The 17515-nt window shown below is 39.2% G+C and overlaps 1 protein-coding gene across 3 annotated transcripts; it reads left to right on the top strand.

Moving 5' to 3' along the window:
* Positions 1 to 7205: 7205 nt before the first annotated feature.
* Positions 7206 to 15875, top strand: LOC111592034. 3 transcript variants are annotated; one of them, XR_002750918.2, is made up of 6 exons: positions 7206 to 7528; positions 10636 to 10798; positions 14036 to 14339; positions 14392 to 15428; positions 15570 to 15670; positions 15751 to 15875. XR_002750918.2 is itself a non-coding variant. In XM_023304035.2 (4 exons), exons 1-4 carry the CDS (start codon positions 10456 to 10458, stop codon positions 15215 to 15217), a joined length of 1401 nt encoding a protein of 466 aa, XP_023159803.1. In that variant the 3' UTR covers positions 15218 to 15495. The 3 variants fall into 3 exon arrangements, 1 of the variants encoding a protein (XP_023159803.1); XR_002750917.2 differs by lacking the exon at positions 7206 to 7528 and adding an exon at positions 10456 to 10563; XM_023304035.2 differs by lacking the exons at positions 7206 to 7528; positions 15570 to 15670; positions 15751 to 15875 and adding an exon at positions 10456 to 10563 and having other exon boundaries at positions 14392 to 15495.
* Positions 15876 to 17515: the final 1640 nt, after the last annotated feature.

Genomic DNA, 17515 nt, shown 5'->3' on the forward strand with positions numbered 1-17515 from the left:
ATTACCAGCATTCTATTTCTAGACAATAGTGTCTCGAATAAATGGCTAGTGTCAACTTGTGAGTTTTTGGCTATCTTGAGAATCTTATTGACAGTGAATGTCAACTGGTTAAGCTGGTCTTGAACTCTAGTGTTTATTTCTATCTGTCTATTGTTGGCATTTACTAGCTGCCTTTCAGTAAATCTAGTCTGCTCTAAATCCCTGGCATCAGGTGTACCCGCCACAACCTTCAGTATGGACCCTAGGAAATCTAAACTTCTGGCGACTCTATGATGCGTGCCTAACGCCTCCAATAGGTCTTGTAGATGTACCGTGTCCACACTCAGAAGTTTTTTCATGTGGGATAGCGGGAACATGTCAATTAATTTGACCGTTTCTTCCACAATTCGCACGTATTCTGAGAGGTTTGCCGAGTGCCTAACGTAGGCGTATTCTTCCCATATCAAGATTTCGCCGTCGATGATGGGAATGTACTTGGCACGCGAGTAGTCGGTGACATGTGCCGAAGCCACTGATAAGAAAAGGAGTACTATGGATCCCAACCTGTGAAATAAGGTTGTTTCCTTTCTTTTTAGCAACCTTTTTTTTTTTAAAAGGTTTGCCCACCACCAAAAATGTTTAATAAAAACTATGCCAAGTGGCTAACAGTAAATTGAAAAACTATATCTAACTTATACAAGTTTGCCTAGTGGCTTAAAAATAAAAAAAAACAAGAGTCATCTTAGGTTGTCCTTGTGGACCACCCTCCCTCTAATGAGGACCTCGGTCCCCAGGTCTGCATCCACGGCCTTCTCATCACATAAAGGTGTGAGTTTGTTTCCGAGTCGTCGGTTGGACTTGACCAAAACTTTGTCACCAACGTCAAAGACCCTATTCTGCCGATTTGCGTTCTCCCTAGCTCTAAGCGTCATCTGAGCGTTTCTGATCTTTTCTTGTATTTTCTCTTGTGGCTCATCTGGTTGAGCCTGAACCACATCAACTGGTCTCTGGTCGATGACCGAATGGATCGACTTATTGTACTCAGTTGTAGCCAGTAAAATGACTTCTACCGTGTCACTTATGCCCTTATCGATCTTTAGGCATCTGGCTAGCTCCAAGAGAGTGCTGTGAAAGCGCTCAACCTGTCCATTCGAGATGCTATGCAATGGTGGTGCATTTGAAATGCTGACCCCATAGTTGTTTGCGAGCATAGTCACGATGGTCTCTGAGTTCAATGACGGTTCATTGTCACAGTAGATGGATCTGGCTTTTGGATAAAAATTCATCAGCTGCATTAACGCTGGCTTCAGATCCACGATGGTTCTTGAAGGGACCGGTTGGACAATAGCAAACTTAGAGAACTTGTCGATGCAAGTGAGAAAGTATTTCCTGTCAGTGGAGAAAATGTCTATGTGTAACATCTCTCCTACATGTGAGGGTATCGGAGTTTCCCCAATCTCTTGTTTTTTGGGGTGTCTATCGTATTTAGCCCTAGCACATGTTTTGCAATTTAGTACTATCTCATTGGCTATTTTTGCCATCTTTGGAAAGTAGTACTCCGAGAGTACCTGCTTAATATTCTCTTGTGCAGCCCTATGGGCCCTATTATGTTCGGCCGTGAGAATTTCCCTTCTTTCTCCAACTGCCAATACGTCCACTACGCGATTTTTGCAGTGCCAGAACTTTGTGGCCGGGTATCTTCGAACCAATGTATCTTGTATCATTGCAAGCGTGTGTAAATTACAGTGGAGAGCATTCACGCATTTGGGTGAAACTACATCTTCGAGCTCGTCTAGCAGCGATTCGACGCAAGTATAGTTGACCAAGTGGCGTTTCTTATTTCCAAAAAGAATAAAACTTCGTTTTAAGGGGAAACGCGCCTCTTCTATAACTATTTGGTTTTGAAAACAGTTCAAGGGCTTATCTGTTGTCTCGATGGTGTTGGTAAGTGATACCTCACTGTGGATCGTTGCTGCGCAGGACTCAATCTCTTGTTCATTTACAGCGTTGAGCTGTTGTCTTGACAAGGCATCCGCAACCAGATTGTCCTTGCCAGGTTTATAGAAGATACGTGCATTAGACTCGTCAATGCGCGCTTTCCACCTTTTGATCTTCGCATTTGGATTGGATTCCGAAACTGCGAAGGTCAAGGGTTGATGGTCAGTGAAGACATTAATGTCTTTCACCCCATACAAATAGTGCCTTAACTTGGCAAGTGACCATACGATGGCCAATAACTCTCTCTCATTTGTTGCATAGTTAACCTCGCTGTCCTTCAATGTTCTTGAAATCATTGTTATAGGACGACCCTCTTGTGACAAAACTGCACCTATGCCGTGAGCCGAAGCATCGGTCGTTAGATCGAATGGCTTCTTAAAATCGGGGTACCTAAGCATTACATTCTCGGATGACAAAATATCGCGCAATTTCTGAAACGCCCTTTGCTGCACTTCAGAGAATTGAACTTTTATATTTCTGGACCTATGTTTACTGACTGTTCCATTTTCACCCTTCAAGATATTCGAGATGGGTCTTGCTATAGCGGCGAAGTCCCTAATGAAACATCTGTAATAACTTGCGAGGCCTAGAAATGATCTGACCTCGAACAGTGTTTTAGGTTCTGGATACTCTTGTATTGCCCTAACCTTTTCGGGATCCGTCGTGGCGCCAGTGCTGGTGACTATGAAACCAAGAAAGTTCACGCTTTTCTTAAAAAAACGTGATTTTTCGACGGAGACCCTCATGTTTGCTTCAAATAAGCTTTTTAGGACCCAATCCACGTGTTTAATGTGGGATTCCTCATCTTCTGAAAAGATGATTACGTCATCGACATAAACATAGCAGAATTTGCCAATCTGCTCTCGCAGTATGTCGTCGATGGTTCTTTGGAAGATGCTTGCTGCATTCTTTAATCCAAAGGGGAGTCTTTTGAACTCGTATTTCCCCCCGTTCACAGAGAAAGCGGTTTTTTCACGGTCGCGTTCAGCGAGTATGATCTGGTGATATCCAGACTTGAGGTCTAATGTTGAAAAGAATTTGGCTCTTCCCAAATTCCCCAATATCATTGATATATTTGGTATAGGGTATTTGTCAGGCACGGTTCTTTCGTTAAGTTTACGAAAGTCCATTACCAACCTCATTTTCCTATTGCCTGCTTCATCAGTACCCTTCTTGTCTACTACCCATATTGGGTTATTGTAGGGAGAGACGGACTTTTGAATTATATCATTTTTTAGCAGATCTTTGATTTCTTTGTTAACGAAATCAGCTGCTCCCATTGGATATGGGTAAAGCTTGGCATAGATCGGTTGCTCATCTGTGGTCCTAATGGTAGCCACGACTGATGTGTTATACGGCAACGCCTCGTCTGGGTCCGCAAAGGCCTTTTGTCTAGCTTTTAGCATTTTCAAAAAAGAACTTCTAGCTAAAGGGGATGCCTCTGCACAGTCTACATTCGTGAAATTTACATTTTTGCACGTGTGGAAGGTGATTTGTTCGACCTCCGTACCCCACTTAAGTTGTCCTGAAGCTAGACAAAGCGAAGCAGCTGCCTGCTTTAGCAGGTCAAGGCCTACAATCCCATCAAAAGTTGATAAGTCCGGCAGAATAAAAAAGGTTGCCTTTAACCCAAACATTGAAACAAAGCATTTGTGTGTGATTTGTGTCTCGCCGTGAATGGAATGAATTTTAAAGGGGGACTCTACCGAGCGGACGCCTTTCAACCCCTCGTGTGGCCGAATGAAATTCTTGGCCGCGCCCGTGTCTATGAGGAATCGCATGTCAGTCCCTGCTACTCTTCGTCTGATGACGGGTAGCAGGGATTTGCTCCTAAAAAATTGAGGGCTTCAGAGTCATAACTATCGTCATTGATTTGTGCCGCTGCGCTAGAGGCGGCATCAGCATACGCCTCTGCCCCCTGTCCCACGTCTTGTGTGACGTGATTCAGCCTCTGCTGATTCCTCTGACCGCTTGTGCGGTCAGATGCGGGGTGCTTCCTATTCGCGTAAGCAGGGGCCTGAGTGGGCTGCAAGACCCTTGAGAAGGAAGGATCGACCTCCATGGGCACCGGTGCGCCATTATTATTGTGCTGCCTGCTGCTTCGTTGGTCAGACTGCACTGGGGCCCTGCTTTGCTTGCTAAAGTGCGGATTCTTTGTACCGCTAGCTTGTGTTTCGGCTTGTTGCGAATGCCTCTCCTGTTGGTGACCCTGTGCTTTTGCATGCGGCTTGCGCTCTTTGTCTTCTAGACTTTTTGCGAAGTTAGCCGCGAATGCGTACCTTTCATGGTTTGACTCGACTTCTTGTGCGAGAGCTAGTGCTGAAGGCAAATCTCTGGGCTTTGCTGCAAAGAGCACGTCTGTAAGACTGCGCTTGAGACCCGATATGAACACACGCAACGCATCGTCGCGGAATTTTTCACATAGGCCCTTTGCTAAAGCCGGCTCATATGACATGTTAACTTTGTTAGTGAGAAGAGCGAGTTTCTTCTCCACCTCATCGTAATATTGAAGCAGGGACAGGCCACCTTGCCTCAAGGTACCTAATTCCTGTTCAATGACATGAATTGGTCTCTTGTCACTGTATGTGAAATCTAGGCGATTTATTATCGCATCAAAATTCAGTACAGTACCAAATGAGGCCAGCACCGCGTCTGCGGGGCCCCTAATCTTGCTTCTTATAATGATGACAGCCTGATAATGACGAGAACTGCCATTATGTGGTCTGAAGATCTCGTAAGCGGCTAATGCTGCCTGCCTCCAAGATACATAAGATTCCTGTGCTCCTGCGAACTCAGGTAAGCACTTGACGGCATCTAGCGGCTCGTCACAGTGAATATCGTTTCTAATTTCTATAGCAGAATATGCTACTACTTGTGGGGTGGCAAAGCTTGTTGCTGCTATTTGTTTAGCTAACTCATTAATTCTTTGAGTCAATGCTTGCTCCCTCTGCTGGTTTGCAGCGGCCTGTTCGGCTAAGGCATTGCTGATGGCCGTTCTTACTACTTCCCTAAGCTGATCTGGATCCATTCTATCTGATGGTGGAGGAACTGCCGGTATAAGTCTTGTAGACGGAACTCTGATACGAGTGTCACAGTCGGAATCTGAGTCGCTAGATTGCTCGCGAGGGCTTCTATATTGGCTGAACCGTGGCATGCGCAGGCCAGTGGCCGCGAAAAATTAAACGGGCCGTCAAAAGATGGGTCGAATTAGACACATAGAAAGTAACACTAAGTATTTTTATCAGCCTAAATTCTCAGAGCAGCCACTCTCACGTATTTCAGAAACTTGGTTCTGATTATTATAATCTAATCTGTTGCAATACGAAATACTCACTAGTACTAACAAATTTTTTATAAAGTAAATTTAAGAAATTTTGTGTTTGAAAAAAAAATGTTGGCTGGAGTATCCACTTACATGATTTAAATTCCAAAAAAAAAAAAAAAATTTTTTTTTTTTTTTTTTTTTTTTTTTTTTTTTTACGTTGGGCGCCAATTAATATGTTGCTGGTCCAGCGATGAACTAGGCGTCGGTGGCAGGTCCAGCGTTGATCGGGTATTTATAGTCTTAATCAATAAGTTGCTGGTCCAGCTATGAGCTAGGCGTCGGTGGCAGGTCCAGCGTTGATCGGGTAATTATAATCTTCTTATGATGATTATGTTGGAGGGTTTGACTTCACCCCCTTTTCTATTAACTGGCCTTGTGGCTCAGCAATGATCAGAAATATAACAATTTGATTACGGCGGTGTGCCGGAGTAGTGCGGGTTTATTCTTCAAACTTCAATGCAAAACTGATTTTTAGCTACATAGAATATTTCACTTAAGCTAAGCCAAAACTCGCATCACACCACAATGTCATGGTCGGCAAGCCGACTCAGCAATCTTAGGCAATAACGGAAACTCTTGCAGTAAACAAAAGTATCTGGTTACCGCCGCTGACCATTGCAGTTATAGCGCGCTGATACAAAGTATGCAGTGTCGCAATTGCGAGGGCTGTTTCTTAACTTACGAAACACGCGATAGCGAGGGTTGATTATAAACTTATGAAATACCCTATATTAAATGTTATGTGTTAACTTATATATTTAAAAGTGTTCCAGGAATTCTCGCAAATACTTTTCTTATTAATTTTTTTTGTTTTTTTTTTTTTGTAATTTGCTATAGTGATCCATCCAGAGTTATTTCTTTTTAATTTGTCGAAATTATTTCATTTCATCTCAATTTCAGAAATTCTCTTAGTAAACCTTTTATAATTTTTTTTAAATTCATATTTTGCAGCATATTAATTTTCGCTTCTTTATTCGCCTTTTATCTTGTCCAGCTACAGTTAAATTTGCTTCATTAATTAAATACTCCTCTCAAGGCCATTGTTTATTAGCTTGTACTTACAATATTTGCCGGGTCATGCAACTAGTAGTTAACTGTACTTTGAAGAGCCTCTCAAACTGGTTTAACTTTTAACTGTACTTTGAAGACACTGAACTTGGGCCAGCCGCCACCATTTGCTGGTGGCGGCTCAGCTTTAATTTACTTAATAATAAAAATGTTTTTTTTTTTAACTTTTGTTCTTCACTTTACACAACTCCGGAGAGAACTGTGCCGCAACATGGATCTGTGCGAGTATTTATAGCTGAGCTGAAGCAAACAACCACCACGAAATGTGATAAAGGTTCCGCTCAACAATTGAAAATACTTTCGCACGCAGGCGTGCCCCGTTTTGCCGGTGGTCTGCGTGCCGTTAGGCCATAACAACAGAGGAGGGTTCCAGATACATATATATATTTATATGTTGTATAGGGGAATTCATTGAAATGGTAATGTTTATGCTGGTATTTGAGATCCCTCGAGTCGTTAAGTGGTGGTGGTGGTGGTGGTGGGTAAATGCCACCACCACCACAAGACACATACACACACGTACAAGATCTATGAGAAGTTGAAGGGTGTCTGGGAACTAGCTCGAGCAACCAGTTGATCTGCATCCACAGTGCATATAAATCAGTTAAGACTTTCACAAATTAGTTATCCTCGAGGCAAACTTCGAGAACTCCTTAACTTTCTCACGCTACACGCTGCGAACTAGAAACTGTGAACGGGGCGAGTTCTTTAGGGTGCAGGAGCTAGGGTTGACATTTGGCTACCGGTGGGCAAACGACTCACTTCTTTTATGCTGGTTGCCTGTGGCGAGTAGCTACTGTAGCATGCGGGTCAAACAGTGGGCTTCAGCTAGAGCAGCTGCCTACAAGCAATCGATTTTAAGGTATCATATTATTAAATGTATTTGTAGCTTATGCCACTTCGACGATAAGCAAACTCTTATCAGTCGCCAATGCGGTAGATAACGAATCCAATTTCATGTTTAACTCAACCTGCTAAGCAGTTCTCACTTGTCCGTCCACCGGTTGTGATCGCATAGTGAAGTCCTCGTTTATTTGATTTGGCTTTCGTGTTTTCTGAAGAATGTTGCGAATGACGTTTCGACCGAAATTGCTACATTTTTTATACCTTGTGATATTTATTTATTTGTATTTACTTCTCGAGCGCTTAATACTGCAAGTGAGTGCGTCAATTGATATGTCTCTGTCTCTCTCACTCTACAGTTCTCAATGTTTAATTAAATGAAAAATAATTTCAAATGAATCGAAGCAAAATGCTTTTCTTTTGGAATTAAAAGAAAATGAATACAAGACAAACAAAATGTACAGCAAAAGGCAGCTCCAAAATGAAAAGCAAAAGAAAAAAGCGGGGAAAACGTTCAAACGCGGTCACCGCACAGTGGGACGAGTGTTCAAGAAATGCATGTAGCAAAAGATTTCTTAGACAAAACTTAAAGTATTGAATAGATTGATATAGGAGAAATATCTATTGACTATTTAATAGATATTTCATGCATGTCAAAATTATAAAAGAAATATTTTATAATTTTTTAATATAAAATAAAAAATAAAAAAATTTTAAAATGTATGTATAAATAAATAAATTTATGAATAGCATACATTCTTACTAAAATCACTATATATATATATATATATATATATATATATATAAATAAACATTTTTATTTATCTATCTTTATAAACATATTTTTATAAAAATATTAAATTATTAAATAACAATCAATAAATAAATAAATATAAAAAAAACAACTAAAAAAAAATAAATAATAAAAATATTTTATATAAAAAAATATTTAAATATAAAAAGAAAACAATAAAAAAATAAGTAAGAAACATGAAAATATATCAAAAAAATAAAATAATAAAATTTTTAAGAATAAAAACTGGCAAAACCAAAATTAAAAAAAAAAACTTTTAAATGCATTAAATATATTTAAATACTTCAGAATAAATGTTTCGATTAGCAATTAATAATGCAGAAAATTGATATAATTTTGTATTTGTCAGAAGCTAAATGGACTCAATGTCCAACCACCGAGCCACTTGGCATTGATAAATAACAAAATTAAATTTGTTCAAAAATCTCTTACATATGCATATATATATACAAATACATATACATATACATATTTAATTATTATTTCTTTTGGACAGCCTAGACAAATGAAATGTTTGGAATATATATTTTATAAGAGAATATATATAATATATATATATTGTGTTTTCTTTGAAATTTTGCGTGTATTTTCAGTTAAAAATAGCTTTAAATTATAATGCCATGATACACACACAAATGTATACATTTTATATATATATATATATATATATATATATATATATATATATATATATATATATATATATATATATATATATATATATATATATATATATATATATATATATGCAGTCAGTGGGGCACTCCAATGGAAAAACAAAACATACAATTTATAAAGTCGACTCATGTTAAAGTGAAGTGCGTTTACATGCCACCTCCTCCACACAGATACACCACACACACACACACACACGCAGCAATAGGAAAAGCTACGTCGACGCTGACGCTGACTGCGCCGTCGACGCTTGCCGCCTGCTGATGACGCGTCAACAGCATTGCGAACGGCGCCAGTTTCATGCGAAACGTACGTTGATTAACTTGTTGCATACGCGTCGCCCGAGTCCTGCCCCAGACACTTGTTGTGTCTCTATGTGTGTGTGTGTGCGTGGGTGCCATAATCATTTGCGTATTGCGGGCGCCACTAAATGTCCGTCTTCTGCTGCTGCTGCTGCTCTAGTCTCGATTCCTGCGGCGTGGCGCAACCACAAACAAAACACTCGCAAAAATAACTCATTTAATTGAAATTCGCGTTCTGATTCAATAAATATTAATTGGAATGCGGCTAATGACACGAGCTGAAAGTGCGTGCGACAAAAAATATTAATTGAGCGTAGAAAGTGGAAAAAGAAATATTAAAAAAAAAAAACATGTGAAAAATTAGAAAAAAAAATAAAATTAAATAAATTAAAAATTAAATAAAAATAGTACAAAAATTTCGATTTGAGTTTAATTTATAATTTAACTCGTGAGAATCTGTAACAACACTGAAAAATATTTATAGCCCTATACAGAATAGAGCCCTCTTTGGCATACCAAATAGTCTAAAAATATTTTTAAAAAATTTTAGACAGCTTCCGCTTTGAGCTAGGTAGTTATAGCCAAGCTTGACTGTATTTGAGAGCATTTAAAAATTGTTTCCTTAAACATTTATAAACAATCTAAGGCTAAATAAAGTTGTCAGGATGAAATCAATTTCCTCTCAATTTATATTTCATTTAATACAAATTTCAAAATATTTTAATATTTTTATATGAACTTGAGCTCATTGGCCAACACTGTTCAAAGCTCCTGCCCAACACTCTTCTAACTTTTACGTCACTTTTCTTTATGTCCCAAAAAAACTTTTCCCTTGAATTGCTTCATTTTTAATGAGTTTTTATTTCGCTCGCGCGTCTTAATTTGATTTCTTTGAGTCTTTTGTGTCAATTATTTTTATGAGTGTAGCTGACTAGTCGGGCTAAGGAGGTCGGGGCAACCATCGATGATGACACTGAAAGAGGCGCTGCTTTGAGCTAGCCCTAACCCCCAGTCCCAACGCCTCCGCTCGCCGCATGTTATCGTTAATCGATGGTCGCCCATCAACAAAACTGAAAGCAAACAAGCAACAGGAGACGCTTTTGGGGTTGGCTGCGCTGTCAGCGGCGACGTCGACTGCGAAAGTGTATATATATATCTATAGACAGCGCTGCGAGCGTGCTGTGGCGACTCCTAAACAGCATGACACTTGTAGTCACGAGTAGGCAGCTTGGCGCACAAGTCGCATAACTGTAATTCACACCTGGACACTGGCCGCAGGATAAACGCCTGCTCGCTGCTGCTGCTACGGCTGCGTGTGCCGCTCGCAAGGTCAAGAGTGCCGTCGGTGCGGTCTAATAAAATAATTCAATTAAAAATACGTCGCCGTTAAAACTTGTATCTACAGAAATCGAATATATATATACATATATATATATAGAAATTTATTAAAAATGCTGGCGGCCCAAGAGAATCGTTTTCAATATGTTTACTTTACGCTCTCGGGTTTGGTGGCCTGCACCATGCTGATTCTCTTCTATATCTCAATGCGCACAACCATTGTGAGTGCCTTGTGTGTGTGCGTGTGTGTGTACGAGCGTGTGTGCTTAATCCTTGCCGCTTTGCCTTTGCAGAATGAACGCCTGCGCGATGATCTCAAGCTGAAGCAGCGCCAATTGCTCTACCCAAAGCCAAATCCCCATTGGAACTACAACAACAGCTGGCGGCGCATTGGCAACGCCTCGCTGAGGCATGAAATATATTCTGCATATTTCGATGCACGCACCGATATTGTAGGTGAGTCAAGTGAACTGTTAGGAATGGAATTCCTCTATATGCAGATGTTTCCTCTTGGAATATCATTTTAAAGGCATTGAAAGGTTTTATAGAAACAGGCTTTAAGAGTATTAGCTTTCAGTGATATTCTTAAGATATTTTAGATTCAGTTGTTGTACCGTGTAATACTGGAGAGGCGGGTTGAGCTGAGTTTAGCTGCCACTAAAGTTGGCTTGGGACAAGGCCTTCTGCAACTGCTATGCACTTGCTGTTCGTCTGTCTGTCCATATCTCTACTAGATTTACACTGGTATAGCTTATCTACTAGATACATACGATTATATAGACTAGATATCTACTAGATATACTAGTACTAGTACTATAGTCATTGCAGTCGCTGCAAATCAGACAAAAAACGAAACTTTTACATATGCTGAATATTTTTTGGTTCAGTTTAGACTAGACTCAGCAGTTTTGTATAGCTTGTTAAGTGGAAAAATCTATAAGCTATTAAATTATACTTTTAGAGCTAGAATGACCCAGCTTTGCATGTGTTCGCTAAATGGATTAATAAGTTATGCTTATGGGTGACCTATGGAGGCATGAGGCTTAGCAAGCTCTTGTTGGAATATGAACGAGTATTATTGTCATATATGTATATTGTTTTATATATAAATATATATACACTTGCTTAACAGTTTTAACAATTTAAATTTAAATTAAACAATTCAATTTAACAATTCAATCTGTCAAGAAATATAAGCATCAGGCAACTAGCAACTGTCATGAAGTATAAGCATAAAAATTAAAATAAATGCAATAAATAAAATAAATTCAATAAATACAATAAATTAAATAAATAAAATAAATAAAATAAATAGAATAAATATAAAAAACCAAATTAGTAAAATAAATAAAATAAATAAAGCAATAATATTTTCAATTGAATTTTTACAATAACAAATATTTTTAGAATAAATTCAAATACTTATAAACGAAGTCAGTGAGTTTTTAATGTGTTCAGTTCAAAACAAAATATATATCAAATATTTATATATAGTCTAAAGTCAACAAATTTCTTATGATGTTCTTTACCTTTATGCAGATTTACTACAGTCACTGTTGAAGCCTTGCAATTATTGGCATAATCAAATTCAATTCCTGAGTAACTTAAGCATTTGCTTGCCAGATCAAACAGTAAACTCTTAATCTAGCACTAATCTCTTTTGGGTTTCTCTCAAATATAATCAGCACATCATAAACATAAATATCAAATACACAAATGACATTTGCCAGCTCAGTTCTACTATATTTAGTCGCTGATGTGAATTGAAACTTGATTTTAAGGCAACTTTTGCTGACTCACAGCGAGCCAAAAACCAGAATAAATGTGCCAAAATGTTTGCAAAAAAAAAAAAACAAAAACAAAAAATAGCAAAGAAGAAGAAGAAAACTTTCTAAGCTTTATAGAAATGCAAAAGGTCATCAGCATTAATTGGAGTATTCTTCACACAGTTTGGCCGTTCTTAGAGCGACTTTAGAAATTTCTTTTAGAATAAAAGTTTTCATTTTGCCAGAGGCTCAGCAGCAGAGGGTATGTAAATGTAAATTTCGATGATAATAAAAAACAAAACACATTCATTTATCATCATAATAAAATCAAATTATTTTGCTGACTGAGAAACTTAAGAATTTTGATTATGCGACATGGAAAAATAATTTACTAAGTTAGCGGGGGTAGAAGAAGTTGCGAAAGTTGAGCCAGGGAGTTGCCATGAACTGAGCATTGTTGGTTTAATAGAATGAGATGAATATATATATATATATATAAATAAAAAAAATATATAGATATATAGATTGTGTCTATATGACATCAGAGTACTATTTACTTAGGCTTCTCGCTCTTTACTTTAGAGTAAAGTATTTTTCTTACTTACAGCTCTCGATGCTGTTCAGTCTAGCTGTGAGTCAGCTAACAAACTCTTTCTTGCCTTCTAAGTCATGTGTACCTAAATGGCATTAGAGTACCATTTACTAAGATGTTTAATTCTTGCTTTAGTCCGTCTCTCTCTCACTTTCTTGCTCTGCTCTCGACATTTTTTTTATTTAAAATTTTATTTAGTTACAGCGTATTGTCTTAGACTCTATAGCGCATTTAGCTCTAAACCTTAACTAATGGGAGGGCAGATATGCCAATTATTCTGCACTTATTGCTACTATCTTAACTAGTTCTATTCTTTGTATTTAATCTGCATAAATGTGTACCTTAATGGTGCTAGCTTTGCTTTGATATATATTTCTATATCTCACTTTTTAGTCCGTTTAACTAATTCGCTCGACAGAGCTACTTCTTATTACGGGTCTCATTACACTACAATAGACCAAATCTGATGCTTTCCTAAATAGTACGTAAACATGTACCTAAACAGTATGGTACATTGATAGGTTCTCAAATTTATTGGTACATTTATATGTACCTAAACTGTGTGGTACATTTATATGTACCTAAACTGTGTGGTACATTTATATGTACCTAAACTGTGTGGTACATTTATATGTACCTAAACTGTGTGGTACATTTATATGTACCTAAACTGTGTGGTACATTTATATGTACCTAAACCGTGTGGTACATTTATATGTACCTAAACTGTGTGGTACATTTATATGTACCTAAACTGTGTGGTACATTTATATGTACCTAAACTGTGTGGTACATTGATATGTACCCAAACTGAATGGTACATTGATATGTACCTAAAATGTGTGGTACATTGATATGTACCTAAAATGTGTGGTACATTGATATGTACCTAAAATGTGTGGTACATCGATATGTACCTAAAATGTGTGGTACATCGATATGTACCTAAAATATGTGGTACATTGATATATACCCAAAATGTATGGTACATTGATATGTACCTAAATAATATAGTACATTGATATATACCCAAAAGGTAGGGTACTTTAATATGGTACTTATGTACCTAAGTAGTATGGCACATTGAAACCATTTAGGTACCCATTTGATTACTACAGCGACTAAGTTTGGATTAAGTCTATTTCGTTCTATTACCCACTCTCAAAAGCCTTCTTCTTTACAAAGATAAGGCCTATTACAGTTATAAAACTTTCACATTTAATTCACATTGATGACCCTTACTTTCCTTAGAGCTCACTCAGCAACCCTCTCTTTCCATTGCCTGCACCTACTTTGCTAAAAACTCACTTAACTACCCTCGCATTCGTTTCACAGGCACCGTTCGACTGGATGAGGAGATCACAGTTGGTTCGCTGCGTGTTTTTGCCATTTTGCCGGAGCGACTGCGCGACTCGCGTATCAGTTGCATCGTGCGCTTCGCGGACTTCAGCAGCTATGAGATTGTGGCCGAGGAGGCGGGTGCCATGCACGACGTGCACAACAATAGCTTTGCGGCTTGGAGCATCATGTGTCCGCTGCATCTGGCCAAGAGCACGCCTATGCAGCTGCCACAGGCTGTGGCACTTAGCTACGCCTCCAATCGCCTGAGTCACCTGAGCCCGACTTACGTGCAGATCAGGTGAGTTGGCCGGGATCTATGGAAGACTTCTACTAATCGACACGCTTCCTAGTTACCCACGAAATATGTCGGAGCTGTTAACGAAGTCGCGTGCCACAATTTCCGTCTGCGTCGGTCCCATCCAGGAGAACTACTCGAATGTGCTGCGCCTGGTTGAGTTCGTGGAGATGTATCGATTGCAGGGCGCGACGCACTTTTACTTCTACTACGTGGAGGCCAGCGAGGAAGTGCGTCGCGTGCTGGAGCACTATCGGCAGAAGGGCCTGGCCGACGTCTTCGAGTGGAATGTGCAGTCGCATTTGCAGGATCTGCACTACGCCGGAATTGTGGCGCAGTTCAATGACTGCGTCTATCGCGCCAATGTCGTGGACAACTATCGCTACGCAGCTGTCGTCGACTTGGACGAGGTGCTGATGCCCTTGAAGCACAACTCGCTGGCGGACTATTTGCGCCAGTGCGACGAGGGCCGCACCTCGGGCTTTGTCTTTCGCAATGTGTTCTTCTATCGCAAGGATAGCAACGATACCTTCAATGCACCGGGCCACACGATGAATCGCGTGCTCTACACGCAGTCGAAAGTGCGCCGCACGCTGGAGGTGCTGCCCGCTTACATAAGGAGCAAGGTCGTCGTCAACACGCGCGGCATTGTGGAGATGGGCAACCATCAGGTGTACCGCTCGGCACCCGGCTACGTGGATCACATAGTGCATCAGACGGTCGGGCTGCTCTTTCACTATCGCGACAAGTGCATCAATTGTAAAATGGTGCTGATTGTGGACTATACGGCGCGACGCTTCGGTTCGCTGCTATTCGATCGCGTTGATGCCACATGCCTCGAGGTCTTCATGCAGCGACATGGCATCTGCCAGCTGGCGTAGCCGCAACTGTGCCTTATCACCGTTGGCGTTAACGCCCCTCGGATTGAGCGCTGAGCGACGAGCGCCCCATACATTCACTGATGTCCAGTCTGGAGTCAACACTTGCAACTGCAACATGCTTAAGTTTTGTTCGCTGCGTCGCGGACAATCGAAGTCGTCGCCGTCGCCGTCGTCGGCGCCGCCTCTGCCCACCAAGCGCGTCTCAAAAAGTGTATGAGAAATTATGTGCTTATGTTACAACTAAATAATAAATCAAATGTGCTTTAAGTTATTTAAATATACAGAAATATATATATATATATGTAATATATAGAAGTAGAAATTGAAATTGATTTCGTTTTGGCCTTTGCAGTCGTCGTTGCGCCTGCAGAATGTCGCCTTGAGCGACGCGCAGCTGTTAAATGTGCTCAGGGCGCAGCGTGCGCGAGGCCCTCTAATACTGGCGCTCAGCAGGTGAGCAACAACTAACAACAACAACTAGCAACAGCAACAACAAAGCGAAATCGCATTTGCTTAATTTAATGAGCTTTCAGTGCACAAACAACAACAACAACAATTGCTGAACAGGAAACGGAAGTGGCGTCTTGCCAGCATTGCGGCACGCCGTATTCAACCCGCAAAACCCAAGCACTACAAAATGGCAGCGCAGCAGCAGCTGCAGCAGGTAAGCTAGCAGCAACCTAACAGCTCAATAACAGAGTTTCGGCGAGCACTAACAGTTGTTAAAAGCGCATTAACAGAGCTCTGTTCTCGTTAACAGCATGGCACTTACATTAACTTTTCGTGTGCTTGCTTTATTTTTATTGCTATAAAGAATACAAGTAGATCCACTTAAGGCCTATTTGCCACAGCTCTACTTAACATAATGTCAACTAGTTATAGAAAGCGCATAAATACTTAATATATGCACATTCTTTAGGCAGGTAGATAGCGCTGTTTGGTTAACATTTAATTTTGGCTTTAAATTATAAAAATCATACAAAACTGGCTTGCTTCATTTTTGTATTTAGTTAAATATATTATATAATATATAATATATAATATATAATATATAATATATAATATATAATATATAATATATAATATATAATATATAATATATAATATATAATATATAATAAATTTTTAAAGTTTTAAAATTATTTTTAAAAAATACTAACTATTTTAAGCTACGATTTATTTTTTTTAAATAAATATTAATATTTTTTAATTATAATTTATATATAAAAAGTTTAATTAAACTAAACTAAAATTAATTTTAACTTTCTTAAATATATCTACATTTTTTAAAATATATCTACATTTAAAAAAGTATAATTATAAAAAAATACATAAAAATAATGTAGAATATCCCTAATCTATTTAGATCTGCTCTTTCAAGAGATATAAAAATAAATTTACATTTTTTGTTTCAATTAAAATTTATTGTAAGGACCTTAAGTTAATTTAAAGCTGCTGTCAGGCTGCTTCAAGCAGATTACAATTGACGCCAATTGACGGTATCGCAACAGTCAACTCATATCCTGGCGACTGCATTTGTTATCCTTCACTGTCCTTTGGATTGTCAGTCGATTGACAGGCGCTCGGACTGCAGCTGCTGCACTAGTCAAGTGCTGTCCAGTGGCACTACGAGTGAGCTCATTATTAACAACTGAAGAGCTCTAACTAGCCGCATGCCTGCCTCTACCTCCCTCCCTCCCCCTGTTCGACTTATTGTCATAAAGTTGTTGCTGTTCGCTCTGGCGTTCTTCCTCTTACCCTAATCCTATGTGTTTCGAGCGAACATTTCAGCGCATAAACGAAAACAAACCATAAAAAAAACTATATATATATATATATATAACAAAAGCTGAAAAACAGAAAAACTATGCAACACTCGCCTCGCTGGGGCAATAATAACTGTCGTCTGTCTATATGCTGTCTGACCTCGCGACCCCTTTCATGTATGTACGCCTAGTTGCCTAGGCACGGGCACAATTGCTGAGTAAAATATGTAGAGGGACAGAGGGCGGGGAACACGCCCCTGCCGCTGACTGTTGGAGCGTCGCTTGCGAATGAAAGGGAAATGTGGAAGAGCAAAGACTAAAGCGCCCAAAGCCGGCAACAGGCAAATTCAAATGCCACCTAAACAAGCAACTGAGTGGGGTATATTGGGCTGTTCTAATAAGTGGAGCAGATGATGTTGGTGTACTTTACAGTCTAGACTTTTTATACTATTCAAAATGCTTATCAATTTTCTTGGAATTGCATATTCAAATTCATATAGTAGGCGAGGTCTGTTCAAAAAGTATCGCTAAA

This window comes from Drosophila hydei, unplaced genomic scaffold (assembly GCF_003285905.1).
Source record: "Drosophila hydei strain 15085-1641.00,03,60 unplaced genomic scaffold, DhydRS2 tig00008122-arrow-pilon, whole genome shotgun sequence".
NCBI classification, from domain to species: domain Eukaryota; kingdom Metazoa; phylum Arthropoda; class Insecta; order Diptera; family Drosophilidae; genus Drosophila; species Drosophila hydei.